The following is a 26,367-nucleotide window of genomic DNA, read 5'->3' on the forward strand; positions in this document are numbered from 1 at the left end:
GAAATCTTCTGGCAAGCTTTCTCACATACTCACATTGGCCAAGAACGAGCCTTTTGCAAGTGTCTAAGATGTATTGAGGTCTGATCTAAACTTTATGCAACTAGCTTTTATTTCTCTGTAGTAATTCTTTGGACTAACATTTGAGAATCAAACGTGCAAAAGAAATGTAAGCTTTATGTTTCAGTTTCAGATTATGGTCCTATTGTTCATTTTTGGTGGTAAAACTCAGTTTGTGATGGCAAAATCCACCATTAGCATCCAATTCACAGGATCGTATTTTAATGATTACAATACATTTTGACCAGCTACTATTTGTAAACCAGCATCATAGTTCTGTGTAGGATTTGAAAATTGAAATCAAGGGCTAAGTTTGTCCAAAAACTGAGGGGTACAGTATAGTAAAAGCAAGAGGAAATTTCCAAACCAATGTTCAGGACCTGAAATTGAGCCCATAGGAGTAGCGACTCTAAATACAGAGAGTTTTGCAGCATATATTTTAAAGTAACAGTTGCATAAGAGAAAAAAATGGGGTTAAAGCAGGATGATAATCAAATAGGCATATGATTGATTTGATATTATCTTTCTTTTTTCCAAGCTTGCTAGATGTAGTTCACAATGAGAAGAAACTGTATCTAGTATTTGAATATCTGAATCAGGATCTGAAGAAATACATGGACAGTGTCCCAGCATCAGGATTGCCAATACCCCTCATAAAAGTAAGTGACCTTGCTATTCAGTGTCTGTTCCCTTAAAGTTCTTACTTTCTAGCACTACTGCCCTTAGTCTAGAAGAGCGTATGGGATGGTCTATTGTCCATCATCTGTCCAGTAGCATAAGTTTATTATTACTACTCCTAAACTACTTGGAGGATTTCCTTGAAAGTTTACACACACATTCATCCAGTTGGTCCTAAACGAAAATGGCACTGTTCAGACATCCAATATAGTCGACACAGGTCATCTTCAAAATCTTGCTATTGCTATTCCTTCTGAATGGATGGCCATATTAGTATGGGGTTTTCACTAAAAGACCTTTTATGATGTATAGTTGCTCTTCATTCTTAACAGGTCATATTGATGTGGTGATTTCATCAGAAGTCTTATGTTTCCTTGGTCTTAAATGAAAATGGTACCTTCTGATATCCCATATGGCGGCCACAGTGGCCATCTGCTGCTTCTACTGAATGGATGGTCATATCAACACAGGGTTTTCACTAAAAGAATTATTTTGTTGTTATTATAGGGTTTAACGCCATTTTCAGCACAAGATAGGCTATACATGGCGGCCAGTATTAATGGTGGAGGAAGAACCCGCGAAAACCCTGGAAAGAACCACCTACCCACGAGAAACTACCGGCAAGCTTTCTCACATATCCACATTGGCCGAGCCCAAGACTCGAACCCACGCTGACAGAGGTGAGATGACAGTGATCCGTGACGGAGAGCGCTTTAGACCACTCTGCCACTCTGCCCCTCCCCCCCCCCAATTATGATGTTGCCTAGTTGGTCCTAAAAAAAAGTTTGTGTTGCTCTAACTTCCACTATGGCAGCCAAAGTGGACATGTTGGAATCCTTATTGTCACAACTCCTCCTGAATGGAAAGTCATATTGCCATTGAATTTTCATCTGATCTCTTGTGATGATGTCTAGTTAATCCTAAATGAAAATGTTGCTGATTTGATGGTCACTGTGGCTTGTTATTGGTACTCATCCTGATTTTTGGATTTAGTTATGTGGGGCTTAACACCATTATTCAGCAAGTACTAGGCTATAAATTGTGGCCAGTATATTTAGTGGAGGAAGATCTTGGAAGGAACCAACAACTCCATGAGAAGCTACTGGTGAGCCTTCTCATGTACCCACTTTGTACTCAGGCTCAAATGGACAGAAGTGAGATGTGTAAAGGCAAGCTATTTAGTTCACTCTGCAGCCTGTGGCCCCTTCTCCTGAACAGGTGGTCATCTCAACATTGGACTTTCACTGAAAGACTTCTTATGTCTAGTTGGCCCTAGATGAAACTGGTGCTGATTGATATCCAGTATAGTTACCACAGAGGCCATTATGAAAATCTTATTATTGCTACTCCTGGATGAAAAATAATACTGCCATGGGGATTTTGCCAGAAGATGTTATGATGAAAATAAAGATGGTGTCAATCTCGTGTCCAATAGAGCAGCCAGATTTAGATATATAATTGCAGCAATAATCAAAATACATCCAGCATGCACAATCAGCTATCAGGATTTTTGCATTCATTGATGAGAGTAAATTATATAGAATTTTTTTGCCATTTTTATACCACCATTTTGTCACATCATCATCATCACTTTTCTTGAAGCAGCTGTATGTAATCTTAGCAAAGTTAAAAGCAACAACATACGTCATTATGAACTTACAAGAGACAAAATAACATAATCAAAAGCCAGAAAAACGCCACCTTTAAAATTTTGCAAACTTTAAGACACAGAAATATTAGGTCATGCATATAACTCGTGTCCACCAAACTGTATACTATTTATTTCTCTGTATAATTACAACAAAGACACCAGGAAGAAAATAATATCCTCCAGATAATAAAATATGCTAAAACATTTTTATTACCCATATACAGCTAGTAATAAATGTTCGTATTTTGAAACTACGAGTCATAATTTCAGTGTACTGAATTTTGTGTCCGCAACGTTATATGCGGAATCCATCCATTCACATGGGGACTTTTTTTGTGGCGCTCAAATAGTTCTCTAAACATAACCATTGGGGCACATGGCAATACCTTACATCATTAAAACATGTGCAGATGTTGGTTTTAGACTACAAGCACTTGCACATTGTTTGTGTCTGCAGAGTTCCAAAGTTGCTATATGTGGAACCAAATGTGACTATGATCAGATGAACACCAATTTTGTTCAGGTAGCAGGAGTTTCATCTGAACCAAAGGTATCATAGTTAAATTAAACCTTTGGTTGTAGTAATTTTAATGTTAGAATTGGTGTTTCTGAGAAGAATTGATGTTCTTTCACTGTAGATTTATGTAGGCTTGGTTGAATCTGTAAAGATGGCAATGTCATGGCTACTTCATTTCTTGACCATCTTACTGTTTTTGCATTTAACTTAGGATTTAGTAATGACTTTTGTACTTGTTCTTAATGCAGCAAAATTTGTCCACAAGCAGCGAGTATTATTTTGCTTTGACTATATCTTTTGGACTATCGTTTTTGGTAATGCTAATAACCAAGACATGAAGATACATTATCTCTTTTTTTTGTAATAACAAAATATGGTTAAATAACATTTAATATTTATTTTTTACTTGTGTATACCTGACCACTGAATATTGGCAAATAGCACAGATCAAATTAAATAATACAATTTTTTCAGAATTTTTAAATAGGAAAAAGTTAATCTTGTGTATGTTCCACAGATAACGGTGTCCAATTATATATGTTCGTTATATGTCAAAGTTACTCCTTTATGTCAAGTTTCACAGAAAGCTTTAGTTAAAGATACTGTGAAATGAGATATTGTGTATTATTATGCTTGTTTGTGCCTATATCCACTTGTAATTTGTGCAGAAGAAGACACCAAGTTATATATGCAACTTTTTCTTCATGTTTAAGTCAAAATATGAATCTCTGAGGTCAGTTTTATAAATATTCATTAAATATAAGCTCAAAGGTAGCAACCAGTGCATACTAAATGTTGTTTACATATACTCAGTTTTTGACATATATGTAACACTTTTGGGACCCTTGATCTCGGCCAAGCACTGGTCCAACTTTTAGGAATTACTGCCACAATGGCCACAATCTTTCTATCAGTTTTGTGCTTTCACCAAAAGACTTTACGATGCCTAGTTGATACTAAGTAGATTTAGTGCCAATCTGATATTGAATATGGCCACCATGGCATCAATCCTGAAAATCTTATTGTTACTTGTTCCAAAATGGGAAGTCATACCAACATGGGGTTTCCTCCAGAAGACTTGTTATGATGCCTTGTTTGATTGTAAATGAAAATGGTTCCAAGCAGAAATCAAATTTGTCCTCTTTAATAGCTAATTTAAAAATCTTGTTATCACTGAAGAATATTAAAGCTGGATTTAACTTATGACAGTTCTAAGGAATTCCTGGAAATTCTTCTCAGTTGGTAGAGCATCAGCCCCATTGAGGGTCTCTTGTTTATTGATTCAATCATTTAAGACTGGTGATATTATTTCCGAAGCACATGTAATTTAAAAAAATTCCCCATATAAATTAGATGTTTGTTTGATTGGTTGGGTGATACAAGACATGATAACCAATGCAATATGACTGTAATGACCCTTAAATTAAAGACTGAAGGAATAATAGCAACAAAAAATATATGGTCGATGTGGTCAGATCAGTAGGTGGCCTGTGTAAGTTTGGCCTGGATCTGGGTTTTTTATTAATGGCAGTGGAGTATGTCAGTAAAACATGCTCACATCAGATGCTTTAATCTACTTTTGTTTTTCATACAAAACTCCTGCATGATCAAACTGTTTGCTTATCACATTATGTATGAATGCGGTCTACCAAAATGAAAACACTTTAAATGGGAAAGGGACAGTCTGCCTCTAAAATAGATCAAACAGTGCAGAAATATAAAAAGGATAATCAGATTCTTGGAAGAAAGGCAGGAATGTCAGTTGTGTTTGTTGGACTTCACGTGTTATTTTGAGTAAAGCAACAGGGATTATGTCCAGCTGAAATATCTAGCAAGAAGCCTTAGACTTTCACGGGGTTTGGAACTGTGCTTCTAAAACACCATTTCTCCCTGTAATATTTCCCTGTGATGTGCTTTACTGACCCCAGGACACTCCCCCTTTTCATATTTTTGTCAGCCATAACCAATATGCATAGGCAAGACTTGTATAAAAAGACATGAAGCCAGTCTCATCAGTTAATAGTTGATCCTTATTGTAATTACCTTGTGAAAAGGACTGCCCCTCCAAAGTCTACCTTGATGTGCATAAAGAAACCATGTATGAAAGCACCTGTGATTGGCAGGCAAATAAACGAAGTCCTATTTTGTTGTGCTGGTCTTTAAATTAAATTGGTGATCATGCAGATATGAATCATGAAGCTTTCCCAGAGTTTGATTGGACAATATCTTCAATTCATCGATATGCCATAATAATAAACACTACAGTGTCAGTATAGACTCTCTAAAAGAGTGCAGAAAAGTATGTTAACTTTTAATAATGGCAAAATATTTTTTCAGGAAATTAACTTCTGATGAAAATGACACTAATACGAAGAAAAGGAAAAATATAAGCAAATATTCCATTGTCGGATGATAATTGAGTATTAGTACATAAAGCTTGTGTGAATTTATCTTGACAACAGTTCAGATCTAAAGTCTAAAGCTACATCTGTTTAGAAACCGTACATGTACCAAGATTAATTCATCCTTTTTACAGTTATTACATTATTCACCACCCTGATTCCTTATTGCCAACTCTGTTTAGTAATTGACATTTATTTTAAATTAGTTGTTTTGCACATGTGCTGATTTTTATATATTTTCATTCTTTCTTTCTTTCATTTAATGATGGTATATTACAATTATCTATATGGTAAAGTGTAATGCCAGGCTTACATTCATATAAGTTTCTTTTTCTTTGGTGGGAATGAAATCAAATGGCACCACACTACTACTGGCAGACCTTTTAAAGACGAAAAGGTCATCATATTGATATGTGTATCAATGATGTATTGCATCATAGCTGTGCTATGTGAATCATGTTGATACATTACACAGGTGTGTCATTTAACCCATAATATTTAGTATGTGATATAGAACTATTTATTAATCTAGCTATTGTTTTTAAAATAATTTTTTTCAAATTAACTTAATATGAATATTTTTTTAAAGTGTTATCTTGATTAAATCCTTTTTGTACCATTTCATAAATGACAAAAGCAGCAAACATGAAAACATTTTTCATTGACTTTGATTTGAAAACATTCTTTAGTAGTTACTATTTGTTTTTTATCTTCTACATTTACAATTCTTTTGCTTATTTTCTCATACATTTCACAGTGCCAGTTATTTCCACCACATGAATCAGACTGATATCCAATTACAGCATGTGATATATAATGCTCTGAAAATTGTAAGGAAACGATTGAGACCTGCCTAGCTTATTAATATTTTCTTTGGCATGTTTTGTCTCCACTTTGCACTGTATTTCTCTGCATGTACTCTATATGCTTGTGTAGGTGAACGTTTCACATCAATTACGTTTTATTGCGTCAACGCAACTATTACTTTCCTTTCTCTGAAGTAAACAAGGTCCCAATGAATGTAATCTGTGGTGCAATAATCAATGACATTACCAGATTTTAGATAAGCCTAATTTTTTGTTTGTTATAGTAATTTGCAAAGACATGTTTTTGAGTGTTATAATCTTTTGCAAAGACCAGTTTTTGAGTGTTACAATCTTATGCAAAGACGTGTTTTTGTTAGAATTTTTTGCAAAGAGTTTTTTTAAGTGTTATAATCTTTTGCAAAGGCATGTTTTTGAGTGTTATAATCATTTGCAGAGATGTGTTTTTGAGAGTTATACTCATTTTAAAGACATTTACTTGACTCTAGCTTGGTTTATGTCTAACATGAGAGTCTGGTTCAATGTGCATTTTATTGAGAGGGAGAGAGCTGGTTTGTACAACATTGAAAACTACTTGAATTTGAAATGTTGCATACAAAAGTTTGTTTTATCCTTGAAAAAGTCCATAAATGTATCTTAGGGAACCCAGAATGTCAGAAGTGAATAAATTTTATAAATTCTGAATTTTTGGGTTTTGTATATTTTCCAAAGATAATAAATCCATCAAAATCGGGTAACTCAGATGACATGTGCCACAAGTAGTTACTAGATGGAGTAGTATCCCTTTGCTGTAGTGGCATGCTGATTAGCTATGATTTTTTTTCTCCTTTTATATGCATATATATTTTTGCAGGGATCAGCAAAGTAAAACATGGAACAGAACATGCTCCCCTGAAAACTTGTAAAACTCCTTGAAAAGTCCTTGAGTGAATGCTCATCATAGACTAAGGGAGCTAACTCTTCTAGTATGAACTTACATGTTTAATGAAAACTAGGAATTTACCTGAAAGATTATTTTTTTAAGGGCACAGCGGGAGTATTAAGTCTAATATAGTATATTTAGCTCAAATTAAACAAAATCTTACTTGCCTGGCTATATTTTCAGCTTGTTTTAGAATGCTGGTGGAGGAATTTTCCAGGTCGATTATTTTGAATTTACTTTTTTTTGTTGGCAAATACCAATGTCTGAATGTTCATTCACAAACTGACATGCCAGCTACCTAAGAGAGCAATATCAGACTGATTTGGGCCTCTTGCTTTACTTAAACCAGGCTGTATGCTGCATTCATTTTTTTTATTGAGAAGTGAGTTTTGTGTAGAGGACAGAATTTACGATATTGAAAGATATAAAATAAATTATACCTTTACTAGCAAGCAATCTTCAAACCTCATTGGAGTTATAATTGCTTGTAGTTTGGTTTCAGAAACATGGAATTCACTCAATTTTGTTCAGCTTTGACTGTGAATTTAGGCAAGAAATATTGTTGATTGAAACTTTTCACACAAAAGTTGATCAAAAAGAATGAAAATACTGTGTTAAACCTGTTTTACGTTACTTTTTATTTCAACAGAAAATAGACACAAGGGTTGGTTTTATACTCAGAATACAAAATCATTCAGTGGCCAATAAAAGTGGTATGAGATCAACTTGCAAATAGCGAAGTAAACTTTCTCTAAAAGTCAGTATGGCAACTATTCTGGGCGCATTTTGTATCGACGCTGGATTAAGCTCAGTGATAAAGCCTTTACTATAAATTCCTTGTTTAAGTTTATTTACTTTTTAGCTAAATAAAAAGCAGACTAGACTAAAAAGTTTCTTGCTTAGGAAGGGGCTTGAGGCCTCATCCTTCATTCTTGCCTTGTATAATTACAGAGCTATCTTCACCAGCTGCTACAAGGAATTGCCTTCTGTCATGCCCACAGAGTCCTCCACAGAGATCTGAAGCCTCAGAACCTACTGATAGATGTGGAAGGAAACATAAAACTGGCCGATTTTGGGTTGGCACGTGCTTTTGGTGTACCAGTCAGGACTTACACACATGAGGTGAATCAAAGAAAATTCATGGAGTCATTTCATATGCTGGCTTTATGTTGGTGCTATCATTTGACAAGTAGTTGCCGAATTTTGACTGAATAATGTTGACATTTTAATTCCCCAGTTCGCAATTAAGTTATTCTTTTTTCAAGAGTAATCTTTGATTTAATGCATAATTAACCGTTTGATTTATTTTATTGTGATGTGGAGTTTCTTACACAGTATTATAACCACACAAATATATCACACTAACAGAGGCAGTGAATTCCCATGGCAAACATTACAAATAATCAGACATAACCCCCAAATTTTCAACCACCCAATTTGTATTTTTATTGCAATGAATTGCAATCAGATATGTTTGTTATCCTGTTGTCATTTTGTTGATTGCTAATGTACCTAACTTGAATATGATTGACTATTGCTACTCTTTCTGAATGGGTGGTTCTATCAATTTGAGCTTTTCACTGAAAGATTTTCTTATGTCTTGTGGATCTTTAATGAATAATGTGCCAATATAATGCCCAGTATAGCTGTCACAACAGCCATCTTGAAAATCTTGTTATTGCTATTTCTCTTTAATCAAATTGCCATTGACTTTTCAACAAAAGACGTCTTATGTTGTTTGTTTACTTCGTAATGAGAATGGTGTCAATCTGATGTATAAAAAAAGAAGAAAAAAATATGGCACCCATAATGGCCAGGTTGAAAATCTCATTATCACTACTTCTCCTGAATCAGCTTTCAGTGAAAAATGTTGTTGGTCCTAATGGTGCTGATATGATGTCCAATATGTGGCCATCTTGAAAATCTTGTTTTCACTATTCCTTTTAAATGGAAACTTGTCTTAACTTGAGGTTTACGTCAGGTGAGTTCTTATATTGTCGAGTTGGTCCTTGATGAAAAACTCTTAATATTGCCATCATGGTGGCTATGTTGAAAGTTTTTATCTCTGCTCTTCACAAAAGGATGAATTTATCAATATAGGGTTTTCACCAATAGATTTCTTATGATGCATATTTGATCCTAAATAGACTTGGTGCCAGTCATAGAGCCAGTATGTCTGCCATGGTGACTGTCCTCATAGTCTTGTTGTCACTACTCCTTGTAAATGGATGATCATTATGACATTGGGTTTTCACCAAGAGACTTTTAATGACTCCTTGGCCCTAAATGAAAATGGTGCTGAGCTAACAACCAATATGTGCACCAAAGCAGTGAATTTGAAAATCTTGTTATCGCTAAAGAATAATGGAGATGATTTCACCGCTCAGCAGTTAAAAGGAAGAAACGGTCTTGTTTTGAATTCTTTTTGCCTAGTACGGACCTGCCAACTCTTACGATTTTGCCATAAATCCTACAAAAATTACCCTTAAAATATGGACTTAACGGCATAAAAGCAAAAACTATGGACATATGATAATTGCCCAAAAATTCAGAAAATTTATTCATCTGTGTTTGATTTGGATCTGGGTTTCATATTCGAATTAGTGAAATTGGTCAGGAAACCAGACTAACTTTACATCAGCACATCAGACAGTTTAATCTGCACCTCTTTGTTTACGCGATCATATAATTTTTTTTAAAGTGACGTCCAGCAAGAGATGCATGTTTAAGACGAAAAGGAAAATAAGCCTCTTGAAAAGTGTTGATAATCAACATGGGAAAAATAAAAAGGAATATTCAGATTCTTGTGAATAAAAGCTGGAAGGGGCACAGTTCTGTTTATTGGACATCATGTGCCAGTTTGAATATGACTCATGGCGGGAAACATGATTGCTGTCGTCATGTGAAATGGAAAAAGAATTTCCAGGAATTACATCAGATTGAGAGACAGCAACAAGCCATTGAGCTGTATAGGGTTTGGAACTAAAATTTGTACTAGTGGTGAATAAAGTCTACATGTACTTTACAAACTTTTCAGTTGAGCATAATGTTTATCGTTGCTGCTCGTTCCGAATACCAAACTTTTAATTACATTTTCCAGCTTTACAATAGAAGTTTACAATATTTTGTTACACCTTACTGAAAACTGGTCAAACTTACAGAATTAAATCAACTGCCTTACTGAGACGAACTTGTCAGGGTTGGCAGGTCTGCTAGTAGAGCATCAGTACCTTCAGCACTTTGACATCAGAGACTTTGCTTTATATTCCCAACCCATGGTTAAGGCCTGTTCCTATCACAAATCTAACATAATCATTTATACAAATCGATAATGACTGCTTAATTGTGATTTTTAAACTTTACAAACTTTTCAGTGGAACATAATATTTTTATTTGCTGCGATGGCTTTGAATAAATGATTTTTTTAAATGCATGTTTAAACTTTACAATAACAGTACATGACTTTTTGTTACACCTTGCTGAAAACTGGTCAAACTTAACAGAAAATAATTCAGTTACCCTACTGTGACAGCCTTGTTAGGGTTGGTAGGTCTGGATATATATTTTTTGCCAGATATATTTTTGTTGTTAAACTCAGATTGGCTGTCCACTGGCTGATTAACTAGTATCTGTGAGAGATGTATGATTTTTGTGCCTTTGCCATGGGGTCCTTGTGAGGGGACCAGAGGTCAGATATACAAAAATTGTTATTACAGTGACATTTTGAAATATTTTACCAAGCTGTGTACATGCATTTTTGGGAAGTGACACATAATATATTTAAGTTTTGTCTTTGATTCCCTGGGTCACTATCTTGGCTATAGCAGTCATGGTTACTTGTAATAAAGCATGGTAATTTGCCATGCAAAGCTATATTAGTAGCTAAAGTTTCATTTGAGGTAAAACTATATCAGCTGAATTAACATGCTTTTGTAGGTTGTGACGTTATGGTATAGAGCCCCAGAAATCCTTTTGGGAAGCAGATTCTACTCTACACCTGTTGATGTTTGGAGTCTTGGCTGCATCTTTGCTGAAATGGTTAGCCCACTATTTTGTTTTGCTTGCAAGACATAGGTATCTTGTATGATGTTATGGATGGCATAAGCATCAACCACAAGCATTTGCATTTTACTGTTTTATATTCATGCCTTGACAGTTATGAAACTTTATAGGTGTATTTATTATGGATGGTACTACATATCACAGGTGAGAAAAAAATAATAGTGACTGCATCTTTGCCTAAATGGTTAGCCCACCATTTTTGTCTCACCTGCAAGACATGGGTATTACTTTTCTGATGATGTCATGGTTGGCAGAAGCATAACTTTTCATGCTCCAATGACTGCTGAGTATTTAGGATGTGCCTTGGCAGAGCAGGAAAGACATTGCATCCTGTGGAATTATCATGTTCTGTAATGACAACTGTTCATTTCAAGTATATCAGGGTCTGTACTATCAGAATTGTACTTGTTTGGAAGAAATTACATTTTCTAAACTGTCTTTCCTTTTTACCAATTTTATTATCTTTTTTGCTTGTTTTAGCCTACTTGCAGGTGATCGATCTTCTTTGAACTTGAAACTTCAAAGAATCAAAAAAGCTTTCTTTTTAATTCTTAAAGTATGGATTTGCAATTGAATTTCATTTTAATTTCATTACCATAAGATTTTGTTGAAATCTACATTCAGTTTAGGCCTATTGGAGGTAAAAAAAAAAAATCAAGCTGTTAAACTTGAGATGAAAGCTATTCTAGGTTTTTTTAGGTTATTATGAAGACTTTTTGGTGAAAATTAATCATATAAATTAAAGGGTCTGAGTCAGCCCCTTTATGTCTTATGATTAAGGATGACATGTAAACACTGGGCACGCAATATAATGCAGATCACCAACATTTTAACCAGACAAGGCCTTGTACTTAAAAGTATATGAATAGAAGGCCAGTGTCCAACTTCACACTGGTTGAAATATACTGGTTTCAGATATGACCACTCATAATGCGGGAGGTTATGGGTTTGAACCCCGGCTGAGTCATAATAAAGACATATAAAAATGGTATTAGCAGCTGCCTCATTTGGCGCTCAGCATTAAGAGGTTATTGTTAAGACAGGTCGGCCTGGTTTCAGGATAATGTGACTGGGTGGGACACGATGCCTCATGACTAGCATGAAGCCCCATTGCTAGACCTCACTATAAACTGCCACACTGCAGATAATTTAGCAATATGACTGAAAAATTGTTGATCTACATTAAAAATTCCAAATCACACATTTGACCACTCAGACCCATGGTATGAACTTGACAATTACATGTAACATACACTGATATACATATTTTATATAAAAATGAAGTTTGAATGTTAAAATTTATTGTAATAGAAATTGTATGAATTTTAGATGGTAACTCCTTGTCTTTAATACATGGTTATTAAACATGCTTAATAATAAAATTTTTACATACATTGCACTACTGTCTGTATACAAGAAAGTCATCTTAAAAGATGCTAATAAAGTCCAGTTTAACAGCCACCCTCAGTTATTGCCAAAAATATTTCCTTAACAAATTTCCCGACCAGATAATCCTGCATCATAAAATCACCATTGCATACTGCCATCTGCCAGTCTAAAATTTGGACATGTATGCCATTTTCTACACTAGTTGCTTTTTGTTAAAATGCTGATTCATTGCTCCAGGCATTAATTTATGATACAGTCTTTTACTGTTTTTCAAACAGTAAATATGCATGTGAAAATATTGAAGTCATTGAGGATCGCTTCCAGAACATAGGATTCCAAGATGAGAGGATTCCTGGTAAAAAGAATTATGCCTGCCAGAAGGTGCAGCATATTATGTTCCATCTGTTCCAAATTTAATTCTTGCACAATAACTAGCTTATTTCCAGTTATCAATCTTTTGGATGACTAGCTATTTGTGTTGGGAAAAACCCTATTTTTTTCATGATAACAAGGTAAAAGGTCAATGTCACTGCAACTGAAAGTAGAAAAATAGTTTCCACACGTTCTTGATTATCTATTGTTACCAAACTATGTAAATGGTGTTAACTTGGGATAAGAAACAACTCTATTAATAATAATAATAATGATAATGAGGAGTTTGTAAAGCGCCTAATCTTTAGAAGCTCTAAGTGCTTTACAACATTAGACAACACCTATAACATAAAAAAACATATATAATGATATGATTAGAAGAAACAAACACCATGAAATTAAAAAACATAAAAACATACAGAAAATATTTAAGGTAGGAAACATTATTAGGGCTTTAAGTTTGTTATTGCAGTCAAAATAGGTGAGTTTTAAGAGCGCTCTTGATTGGGATCACTGTCTCTTTATGTCTAAGTTCAGTGGGCAATTCGCTCCAGGTTGCTGGGCCCTGGTATGCAAAAGAACGTTGTCCATATCACTTTGTTTTCATAGTGGGAATAATGAATATAAGATTATCAGAAGAGGAGCATAAGTATCTTGCTGGTGTGTACATACTTTTGGGGTCAAGGTCATTGCAACTGGAAAAAAGATAGTTTCTGCACAATAGAATTGTCTTCCATCTGCAGTTACCAAACTTTGTGGATAGTTTTCACTTGGTTTAAGTGAATGGATCAGCATTGTTCCCTATTAATATTTATAGGTACCTACAGATTCTAATCAAAAGGTCAAGTGTCAAGGTCTCTGACTGGAAGAAGAATAATTGTTTCCACATAATAACTTGAGTTTTTGATCTACAGTTACCAAATTTTGTGAATGGCTTGAACCTTATCAGTTTTTGTGTGGTTCAGATGCTTAAAAAGTTTTGGTCACTTTTTGAAGAAAAAAGAAAATGATTTCTGCACAAAAACTGAAGTTCTGTACCATATTCGGTGAGTATAAGAGTCAAAAGGTCAAATTTGGGTATGGATAAACCCTGTTGTTTTCAGAGTTAAAAGGTCAAAGGTCATGGTCATTGAAATAACAAATAATCTCTGCAAATTTCAATGCTATTGACCATGTAGTGGGCATATGTGCTAGTCTCTATAATCTTCTTGAACCTTTCTTTGGAATAGTTTGAATGACTCAGTTTTAATTTGAGATCCTGAATTTGGAATCATGAAAATAGTGACTCTTTTCAAACATGGTCATGCATTATTAGCTACTGCAGTAGGTTTAGATTTCTTGTCTCATTAAAACTGATTGAATGACACAGGATTTAAAGTTTATAATTGATTGAATATAACTGATTGTACCTTATTAAATCATTTTTATTGTATATTTATTACTATTTATATTGAATATTTAACTTCCTACTTTTTATCTATCTTTTTATATCATTGGTTAAGTCAAAACCCTTGATACTGCCACCCTCGACATATGTCATTGGATAAATATTTGCATTATAATGAGCATATATATATATATATATATATATATATATATATATATATATATATATATATATATACACACACACCACTCCCTCGATAACTCGCGCACATCGGGGTCCAGAAACATCGACCGCACTATAAGTGAGGCGCGAGTTATCGAGGGACCTATAAAATAAGCCCAAAACCAATAAAGTCATTGATGACATAACGGAGAAATAAGGGGGGGGGGTAGGCAGATTTTACTGTTGAATACTCACTTTCTAATCGTTCTGAGATTAACTGTTAATAAATATCTCTTCATAACGGTGTACTTTATTATTTCCTCATAGGACAACATTAATTTCAGGATAAATTACAGTATATTGAGGCGATCATCGAAAACATTATTCCACGCGGTTTCCGTTCGCTTAACATGTGTACCACTTCACACATTGTGTACTACGTCACTAATTTTTATGTTGAATTGGATACATTCTAGTTTTATTGTTTGATCCAAATTAGACGTTTTTTTATATACAAAAGATCGGCTCTTTTCGAGAAACAGTGTCGATTGAACGATAGATAAATAGATTTGAATGTGATAGAAGTAAAATGGAAAACAATAAAAACAAGGGTTAATCAGTACTAACATATTTAATTGGTCTACAAATTTAAAACAACGTAAATTAGAACAAGTTAATACTTGCCGTTTGTGCCACGCTTGACAAATATCAATTCACTTTTTGAAAAAATCAGTTATTTTTGTGCGTGTGTGTTACTCTTGGTTTCTCTGCCGCCAAGCAAAATCCCTCAGATTTCTCAACTGCATGAGCTTTACGTAGTCAACATTTTGGGTCTCCAGCCACCTTACGGCAATATCAAAATATTTGATTGCTTCCTGTGCAGAGGGGTGGGGGGTGCAACATCTGCGTCTGCATCACTTTCAACACTTGTGTTACTCCAGTTAGAATCGTCTTCTGCTGCAAATTTGTTCGCTATAGAAATAATTATAGTTTCATCTGACATGTATTCGGCTGTGGGGCAATCATTGTCATCACAAATCCACTCCTTCATATCATCAAGAGAAACGACCATCTCAGGACCATGAGTCTGTACGAATTTCTCCCAAACAGCCTCGGCATTAATGACATCAGTTTCACTGAAACATTCGAAGTCACTATCATCGTCGTTGTCTCTGTTACTGTTTTGCTTTACGTCAAAGGCAGCTCCAAGACCCTTAATCCAGCACCCGAGGTCTCTTGTAATCGATTTTTTTTCAATGCAACAAACACTTCCCAAGTTGTTGATCAAAACAAAGCCGGCATGTACATGTAATTAGGTTCTCACAGAAGTACTCACGGGTTTCGATGTGACAGTCGATTGACTCTTTTCATGTTTTCAATGAACAGAATATGTTGTGATTATAATGTTTACATTGAAACGGAATTAAAGGATTAGAACGTGACTTTCACACAGGAAGACGTCTAATTGGTGTTTATTTCATTCTCTGTTGCCACCTGTTAGCATTTACCATAAGTTTTCATTGATCGCTATTTCACCAGACTGTTCATTTACAGTATACTGACAACTATTTATCATAAAAACTTACATAATATATGATATCTTTAAACACAGGTCTTGCTAGGATTTTAAAACTGGGTCTTTCTGCCTCTGAATTCAGTCGCTAAATATCAGTACATTTTCTGCTAGTCAAAGCCTTTGAACTAGCCGCCTAGCTGTTACATCATGTTCTTTTTTTTTTTTAATGTACTCTTATAAAATGGCAACAGTACATCAAAGAGTCTTTCAGTCACTGAATTCTGTCATTGTAAATAGCAGCACTGTTAACTGATCAACACATTTTCCCACAAAGCAGGTGGCTGAAACAGGACGGGCAAATCTTTGAATTTTCCCGTGCACCTATTACATGCGTGCGGAGGACTCCTGCCTCAGTGATTTTCTGCATCCCAGATCAAAAATTGGCGTCCAAATACGCGTAATTAAGCGTTTTCGAGATCTCTGAAATTAATTCTTCTTTAGAACTTGCAAATTTCAAAATATAGATTATATTTTTACGGGCATTAATCACCATTTTCGATGATAAAACGAGCAAAGTATCAAGGTTTAATTTATCAATTCTTATCGTAATTTTTTCATGTGCAGCATATTTTAAAGATATTTTAAATACATTTTCTCTGGAAAAAATCGGGAGCCAAGAAGGACACCGCATTATAAGCGGGATCGCGAGTTATCCGGGCGCGAGTTATCGAGGGAGCGGTGTATATATATATATATATATATATATATATATATATATATATATATATATATATATATATATATACATACATACATACATACATAGATATATATATATATATATATATATATATATATATATATATATATATATATATATATATATATATATATATCTCTCTTTGATAATGCTCTTCACAACCAGGAAAAGTCAGTGACCAAATTTTCATCTCCAATGTTTTTTGTGGGTTTTTTTTTCATTTTGTGCAGTTTCTCTGATACTGTTCTCTATACAGTCTTGAGGCTTAATGGACATAATCACTCACCACGGTTAATATAAGGTTGCAATGAACCACTTTTCGTGCTCTAATTACTTTGTAAGATTTTGTGTTATGCCACAGCAGAGCAAGCAAAGCATAACATTCTTTTGAACTCTAAATTTGTGTTTGTCAAATTCTTAAATACAATCATGAATGTGTTTATTTCACAGATTACAAGAAGACCATTGTTCCCTGGAGATTCAGAAATCGATCAACTTTTCAGGATATTCCGAACTTTAGGTAAGAATCCAGAAGATACAGACATTAAATCCAAAAGATATAGACATCTAATTTTGATGAGAAAAGTTACAGTAGTGTTGACTGTTAGTAAGAATCCTTAAAATACACACATCAAAATTTGGATGGGGGCCCCAAGTGGCCAAGTGGTCTAAAGTGCTCTCCGTTATGGATCACTGCCATCTCACCTCTGTCTGCACAGGTTCGAGTCTTGGATTCAGCCAATGTGGGTATGTGAGAAAGTTTGCCAGTAGCTTCTCGTGGGTCAGTGGTTCTTTCTGGGGTTTTCCCGTGTTCTTCCTCCACCATTAATACTGGCCGCCATGTATAGCCTATCGTGTGCTGAAAAATGGCATTAAACCCTACAACAACAACAACAAAATTTGGATGAGAAAAGTTATGGTAGCGTCTGCTGCAAACGGTAAATTGAAATATTAAAATACTTTTGACATAAATGAAAATTTCTGGCATGCATGGCTTTCACAGTTTTTCAAATGATATGATGCACCATCAAAAAAAGCCATTGTTACTATAAATAGGAAAACCTTTCATTAACTACTTCTCAAAATCTGCTCTTCAGAATTTGACCATATTTGATGGAACCATGATTCTGGCATATAGAGCTTTTAATTTCTCGTGAATGATGCCCATCTGCCTTCCGATATGGTTGCTATGACTGAAATATAAAAAATTACAATAAGTTTTAAATAAACGCTTGACAGAACTTGACTTAATTTGACAGAAGGTCATATTGCTTGAGCTTTACAAATGATAGCTTTTCTGCCATTGGTTATAGCTGCTATTACTAAAGGTAGAAAGACATGTCCAAAACTTTAGGGTCAAATAAAATGCAGAGCAGATTTTAATTGAGTTTTACCCAATGTCTTGGTCTTGGGGCCTTTTAATTCTGAACAAATGATGCAGATGTTTGATCAGTATGGATTATGGTATAAACTAGAGAAAGCTTGAAACATTTATTTTCATAAGATGTGCAGTCAGTAGCATTGGAGAAAATCCTAGTGACTAATTTCTTGGTCAACTGCTATTGCAAATGGCTATTAGCTAGTTGAGTGTACTCATGTCATCTTTCTTAGCATTATCTATCACCTAATTGTTTCTTTGTTGTTCAGAGTTATTTTATTTCAATAAAATAAGAACAATAGGTGATATCTTCTTCAATCAGTATATTGCAATAACATTGCATTATCTCATTCAGTTTTGCTCTTTACTTACATATGATTTTAAATTTAGTTACCATCAGTATTTAATATCAAGTAACTATTTAATTTAGGTGAATTTCACTTTTATTTGTTCATGATAAAAGTTTAAAGATTTATTTAGAAAAGGACTGTTTGGCTTGATTTGTGCATTTTGGTTGTTGTTGTTGTTGTATGGTTTAATGCCATTTTTCAGCACAAGATAGGCTATACATGGCGGCCAGTATTAATGGTGGAGGAAGAACCCGGAAAACCCCCGGAAAGAACCACCGACCCACGAGAAGCTACTGGCAAGCTTTCTCACATAACCACATTAGCCGAATCTGAGACTCGAACTGACGCAGACAGAGGTGAGATGGCAGTGATCCGTAACGGTGAGCTCTTTAGAAAACTCGGCCACTCAGGGCCCCCTGTGCATTTTGGCACAGCAATCATAGTTTACTATTGAGTACTGAGACTGATGGAATGTATGTGGGGGTTTGGACTGAGACAAGGAAATCCCTGTCAAGGGGTTACATTATATTTTCTGTCCTGGATATATGGCAGTTGTTGCTATCACTAAGGTACAATGATACGCTACATGGAAATCTTGTGGAAAAGCATGTGGACTGATGAATGAATCACTTTGGTTGGTAAATGCATGAGTTTTTGCTTGCAATCACATGTTTAATTCAACTGGGATGGCTTGTGGGTATTTGACAAAATTAGAAGAAACCAGATTGACATAACACATTTCTGATTTTTGCTGGCTTTGCAGTAGTTCTTGAAAATGTTTGGATTTGTGTAGCCAGTGATGCAGATTGTCTGTGTGTCTGGAGCTCTATCAAAGAGTTCGACTTGTGTATATGTGTGTGTTTTAAATTGTGTTTCATCAATGTTGGAGATACCTTAAGTTGCTTTATGAGTGAAAATATATTCCTTTGTCTATTTCAGATTAAGATTTTAGGATTGGATTTATAAGGACTAGATACCATTTTTTTTTCAATTACATTTCGGTTAATCCATAATAATCATCAGAAGAAGCTGAAACTGTTGCACTTAAACCAGTTTTAAGCATCCACCCCTGGGAAGTATATTACAGGGTTCCCATGCTACTGTGAAATTTGGAAAAAATCAGGAGGAATGATAATTTTTTTTCTGGACTGTGAAAAGTCCTGAAATTTTGCAAATATTGATGAAAGTCTGGAAAAGCCCAGGAATTTTCTGCCACCAATTGATACCCGAAACAATCACGTAATTGATACGTAACTAAACTGATTGTGAGTTAAATTGATCTAGTTCTAACCAGAATATTTGGAGGGTTCGGTATGGATCATTTCGTTGCTTGCAATAATCATATATGCCGAGTCAATCCAAACGCCTAGTGGATTAGATTTGTCTAGTAGACTTTTATTTTCAAAGTCAGCTCGATATCCATATCTTTCCTCACATGGAAGGTATGAAAACCCGTCTAGCATCGCAAGAGGCCAACGTGGTGGTAGCAAAGCGTAGCCACTTACCAGATGGCCTAGCAAACTTTAAACATCGTTTGATCGAGTGATACATGCATGAAATCGATACAGAGTTTCCACGCTACCGGGAAAAAGTCGGGAGAAATTATAATTTTTTTCCCGACCATGAAAAGTCCTGGAATTTTGCAAATATTGATGAAAGTCTGGAAAAACCAGAGAATTTTCCGCCACCACTTGATGTCCGAAACAATCATGTAATTGAGTCGTAATCACATTCTAACCTGAATATTCAGAGGGTGCAGTATGGATCATTTGGGTGCTTGCAATAAACGTATATGCTGAGTCAATCCAAACGCTAAGTGGATTAGATTTGTCTAGTAGAATTTTATTTTCAAAGTCAGTTTGATATCTATATCTTTCCTTACGTGGAAGGTACGAAAACCAGTCTAGCATCACAAGAGGCAAACATCGTGGTGGCAAAGCGTAGCCGCTTACCAGATGGCCTTGCAAACTTCAAATGTTAGTACTTGCGACTTGCATTGCTAGTCACATGAGTATACAAATCTAACAACCCACATTTTCAAATGTTGTAGATAAAAACTGAAGAAAAAGGTATTAAATGAAAGTCGTATACTGGTTGTGATAAAAATACAAAAACGAAAGAACACACAATTTTCCATATTTATATATTCTGAGAACAACTTCTGGAGTTTTGTTGTATCATGTGACTACCACATTGACATGTGCTCTCTGCATGATAAATCAGACTGGCCAGATTGCTTGTTTTTACAAGAAGTTTCTGACTTTCATTTAATATTATTTAATTTCTCTACAACAACATTAAAATGGAGTTCATTGTTGATATCACGTGACTAATGTACTTCCAATGTCGTCATTTGAGATTTGTGAAGTGACTAGTAATGCAGATGGCGAGTACAGTTTCAGGTTTCATCAATGCTGCAGTTTCGTCTAGTCTTTCAGTGGAATAAAGACATACCGATTATAATCCTTGCCATTTCTGAGAAAATGTACCATTTTCCTATTGATTTCATGCACATACAAGTCGAAATAACACAAGTTTAAATTTTCTAGGCCCGTTGGTAAGTGACTACCATATGTCGCTACCACACGGTGGACGCAATTTCCAAATTTTCAATATGCAATTGCAACGACCCCACACCCCAACCTATATGTCCAAATATGAAAAATGGGGTGGGAATATTTGAAGGAAACTTGATTAGAAAATGGACTGCTATTCATTTTAAACCAAATTTGTAGTCCAAATTGTTGAATCTCAGAGCTGTAATGAGAAATCATCATCCCTTGTATTATTTATTAAAAAACGATTTGAGCCCCTGTATCAATACAGGTTTGGGGACTCTTTTAACGAATTACAAGAAGACAAGTTGAGTTTACAGAAAATTCAGTCCTTGTTTGTACAACAGTATATAATTTAGAAGGTCTTTTGTCAGAATTTAAATCAACCCTTTTTAATTGCTTTTAACCAGATCGTCTTAAGGAGGTCAGGTTGTTTGAAAAATCTTGTTTCGGATTTTATTGGCACAGGTAAATTCAGGGTTTAACTCCTCGTTACAAGAAAAGATTATAATTATTTGCTTTTATTGTTTTGTTTTTATACTGTAATAGGAAATGTTACTTTCTATGAGATGCATCTATATATATATATATATATATATATATATATATATATATATGTATGTACATACACACACATATATATTGATATAGATTCTTTAGAATTAAACATTTGAAAGGAAACAAAACAATTTATGTTCATTATGTTGTTTCCACTTAGCGACATAATGCAGCAAAATAAAGTTAGAATTTGTATTCTGTACATTGAAATGACTTTACATGCCAATTTATAGTAATATAATTAAACTTGTTTCGTGTGATACATTTTTTGGTTTTTTACATGCTCATCTTTTCTTACTTCAATGTTTTTGGATAGTATTGAAAGAGAAACATCTTTTTATTTAGAAAATGCATATTTTGTAATCTAAAATGTTTTTTAATTCCATTCAGTAATGATCATATGCACACCTTGAAAAAAATAATTTCATCCTGGAAATGACCTGGAAATTTATCTTTACAAAAGCTTGAGAACCATGGTATTAAATGGTTTCTTAAAATAGGTGTTTGCCAAGTTGAGGTTTATTTCTACAGTAAAATGCACATATAGTGGCCAGAATTCTGCAAGCATGTCATTAAACAGCACTCAAAGTCACTCTACAACTGCACATTAGTGTCATTTAGTGATATTGTTTGTACTATAATGCATTTTTTGGAGGGAACATTTAAGAAGTCGAAGGTTGGAATCTCATTGATTGATTGTAATTTTAATTTGGTTGAAATTCTTTGATCTGGCAGTATTGTCTATACTGTAGTGTCATTTTTCATGCTCCCAAGCCATGTACTTGTATATTTTCTAGGAACTCCTGATGAAAGCACATGGCCTGGAGTGTCACAACTTCCAGACTACAAATCTACTTTCCCCAAATGGGCCTCCCAAGATGTTGGTAATATTGTTCCCCACCTTAGTGCCGAAGGAAAAGATTTGCTTCAGGTGAATTAAGATTTAGAATGCAGTACTGATAGCATGCATTAACATTATTTAATTGGGTCTATTTTCTTTCCACCTTTTTAGGCTCCATTTGTGTGTGTGTGTGTGTATTACATGTGAAGTTGGGTATATGCTAACATTTCTATAGGAATTTAAATAAATTGAGATAAAACAAGTTCAGTTGCCAACTACTATCCATGATTTGGTAACTAATGAAATATATGCATGGACTCCATGATGGTGCTAGATGGAGTCCAATATGTGCCAGCGATGTTGAGTAAAGTTTTCAGATTGCTTGAAGTGAGTTAACCATGCCTGCATATTAGTATAGCATTTTCTTTGGAAAATATGTTCACTTCTTTATAGACTGATTTTTTTGATAATAAAATTTCATGCTAATTGGATTTAAAAAAACATGTACATGCATTATGTAGTGCAAACTGTCCAGGTGTCTAACAGTTTGGAAAGCAGACATCCTCTTTGTGAGGAAAGCTTAACATACCAGATGTCATTGTGTAACAGATCTCACATTACCTAGGACAAAATTCATTAACGGTTGATTGGAGTTTCAAATTTAAACATGGAAAGCTGGTGGTGGAAAGGTGTAGTTTGGGTATTTGCACTTAGCATCATTCTAAGCTTTGTATCACAGATTATTTTATTAGAGAAAGATAGTATTGTCAGGTATGTTTTGTGGGCCACCAGGAAACTGCATTTGACTAGTTATGCCATACTTTTAAAGAACAGGTATGTGACTGGAGTTAGGCTTTTTAAACTTTGTGAAATTTTCCTCTTGATAGGTAATCCAGTTTGTGCATGAAAATCAGCACTGTTGGATTAGATGTTTTCCATATATCTGTAAATACAGCTAAAAAGTTAGTTTCTTGTGGCCGGCCTGAAGTGTTAGCCAAGTTCAGAATCATTCATGGTACAGTATCACTAATTGTGAAGGATGGAATGAATGAATATTTCAGTGGTAACTCACCAGCTCATTTTCATCTTGGTCTTGTAGATGCAGAGTTGAAATGTTTGGAACAGGAGTTTGAATGGGATTAAGCTTTCAATGAAGAATGGCAATATTTCTGTATATGTGTGCCAATTCCTTTCCTGAAAAATTCCTCAGTTAAATATATGAACATCGTGCACTCAATACAGTACAGTGGTCCCCCTCATGTACAGCTACCCCTTCTGCACCGCAAAAGTGGCCTTATAAGACGGGTGGCCTTTCCAGAAGGGGACTACATTTTTTGTGAGAAGTATATGTAATGTATGTAGCAAGAAAGTTACATACTTCAAATAATTTAATATCTTCATTTAATATCTTCGTTTAAAAGTAACATTAATTATTAAAAGGTTCTTCTTGTCTTAAGAACAGACTTATTTCAACTGAATATAATTAATAGTTCTTATTCTTGGCATAAGCGTGATATGTGAGCTGGTATTGTTGTCATGCACATTGCAAAACCATTCAACAATGTCATTTAAATCTTGGTACATACATAATTCTCTTTCCACTTGCTCCATTTCTCCACTGCTGCTGAATAACCTCCTTATCAGTTATGACATTGTTTTATTCAAGTCTTTTCTACATACAATTGTTTTATTCAAGTCTTTTCTACATAAAATTGTTCTGCAAGTTCTCCCTCCCTACTCCCCGTAAAGTAATATGTCTCCGTTTTACGTGATGACATGATAATGTTTGGTAATGATTTATTCAGATGTTGCTAACTGTATGTGATTTAATTATGCAGACAAAGCTTTTATTGAGTGGATGAAATGCCTTCTTTGTAAAAGGAGCAATAGATGTATTCATCAAAGAGAAGAACTTGACACATGTGTGAAGCCCAAAACTCGACATTGTTGAGTCCATTTCCTGTAAATGTCAGCTTTTATAGATAATTATATAATATTGATCTTAGTGATATATGTACTTTAGCCAACACTTCTTTCAGTAATGGTAACCTGAAATTGGGAGACGGGTATCGGTGATAGAGATAATCTGATCCCTTGCCTTATAGTATGAATTATTTATTGGTTCTGGACACATTTGAAGTAAAATGTGGCTGCTTGCGAGGGAAACATTTTCATTTTTGTACTAATATGCTGGCTACTCTATGTGTTAGACGGGTGGCCATTCTTGAGGGGTCCTTTTGAACACAAACTCGTTGGTGCTTAAGGATTCTGGTCATAAGAAGTGGGTGGCTGCTGGTCAGGTTGGCCATTCAAGAGGGGGACCACTGTACATATGATCATTGATTTTTCTGCACCTCTTGGATGTCAAATTCTGGCCTCTTTTGCACATGTGATCTGGCACATGAATTGTCCTGTTATTTATTTCATAGTGTAATAGGGAACTGAGGGTCAAACTACCAGGCAAAGAGAAGTTGACCTCACCTTGGCACAAATAGACACCTAGCCCCACCCCCACCCATTCCCTGTTTCTGTAACTTACAGCAATGATTTTCTGTCCAGAATAGTGAAATTTGCATGTATTTAGTTATAAAACCAAAGTTTACAGGCATGAACAGTAGATACCAGGTTAAAAAATCAACTTCTGTTCAAATCTGGCCACTTCTCTTGCCTTCAGTTACACAGAGAATTAATGATTTTATGGCCAACCATATAAATGTGAAACTCTAGTGAGTGAGTAAAATCTCATCAATTTTCAACATCTTGAACAACTGCTGTATTCTTAAAAGAAGATTTGGGTCTGGAAAATATGAGAGCAATAAATCAAATATTCACCTGAAAATGTTATAGATTAAGAGGATTTGCCTTTGAGTATTTGACACCTATTTTTGACAGCATTTGCCTATTTTCAGGTTTGCTGTTTATTGCAGTTAACAAAGTTGTATAGTAACAGGAGTTTTTGATAATTTTGAAAATATGGCAGGTATTTTGTGTATTTTAATATTGGACTTGCAGAGTCAGAAAAATTCCATTGGTCGATGAACTTGTTTGCCATTACAAAAGATGGCCTCCAACTCTCGTGTTTATTTTCCATTAACTTTGCTCTAGTTAGACTGTACCTTTTGATTTTACACTTGAATTTTCCATTTGCAAAAGCTGTATTAATAACGAAATAATAAAAATCATTTACTTATCTATACACCTTGCATTCTTTACACTAAAATAATGCAGGTTTAAAAGAAAGTCAAAGTGAAATCCTGGCAAGTTCAGATTTGGGATTACTTGGACCGAGTCGGGATAGTATACCCAATATGTATTTTTCAGGTGAAAGTTGAGGTTAAATTAAGTTCTGTGGTTGTCATTATTTAAGAATAAAATTGTAAATTATTACAAAATGTTTGATTTCAGTTCATTTCTAACATATTTATAACTTGAAGGTTTTTCTCCATTAGCTTAGGAGTATGTCAAGAAAATCTTCAATGTCAAAGTACTGAATGAATGCAGAATATATTCCAGTATGTATGTTGTGTGACAACTTCAACAGAAATATATTAACCTTTTTTTGATCATCTCTAGGGTTCAACAAAATTTTCCATGCATCTTTCAGAAAATGCTGAAGTATGAACCAAGCCAAAGAATTTCTGCGAAAGCTGCACTTACTCATCCATTCTTCCATGATGTGCTAAAACAGCGACCTCCCCAGATGTTGTAATGGTTGATGTCAAAAGATGCATTAGGACTTTATTCAAGAGTGTTGAATTCCATTTGAAAGCTATGCAATAACATTTGGACACTTTTGCAATACTAGGTTCTGTGTAAAATCATATGAATCCAGTGGGTGAATAACAATCTGCAGAACAGTATGCCATACTGATTTGTTTGTTAAAACCATCTGAAGAACATAATACAAGAATGCTAGAAAACATGCTGTACCTGAGTGATTAGAGAACCCACTATGAGAACACTATACAAGACCAAAACATTTAGAG

At 34.7% G+C, this 26,367-nt stretch overlaps 1 protein-coding gene across 1 annotated transcript in view; it reads left to right on the forward strand.

Annotated features, from left to right (window-relative positions):
• Positions 1-26,119, forward strand: part of LOC149791457 (cyclin-dependent kinase 2-like) — a 27,507-nt gene extending 1,388 nt beyond the window's left edge. Inside the window, exons 2-7 of the mRNA XM_089969426.1 lie at positions 596-716; positions 8,003-8,173; positions 10,988-11,089; positions 17,150-17,219; positions 22,338-22,471; positions 25,986-26,119. Coding sequence (XP_089825552.1) covers positions 596-716; positions 8,003-8,173; positions 10,988-11,089; positions 17,150-17,219; positions 22,338-22,471; positions 25,986-26,090 — 703 coding nt within the window. The 3' untranslated portion in view covers positions 26,091-26,119. The remainder of the gene's footprint in view (positions 1-595; positions 717-8,002; positions 8,174-10,987; positions 11,090-17,149; positions 17,220-22,337; positions 22,472-25,985) is intronic.
• The last annotated feature ends 248 nt before the right edge of the window (positions 26,120-26,367 follow it).

The sequence above is a fragment of the Sinohyriopsis cumingii genome, chromosome 9, assembly GCF_028554795.1.
Source record: "Sinohyriopsis cumingii isolate HCF-2022 chromosome 9, ASM2855479v2, whole genome shotgun sequence".
Taxonomy (NCBI): domain Eukaryota; kingdom Metazoa; phylum Mollusca; class Bivalvia; order Unionida; family Unionidae; genus Sinohyriopsis; species Sinohyriopsis cumingii.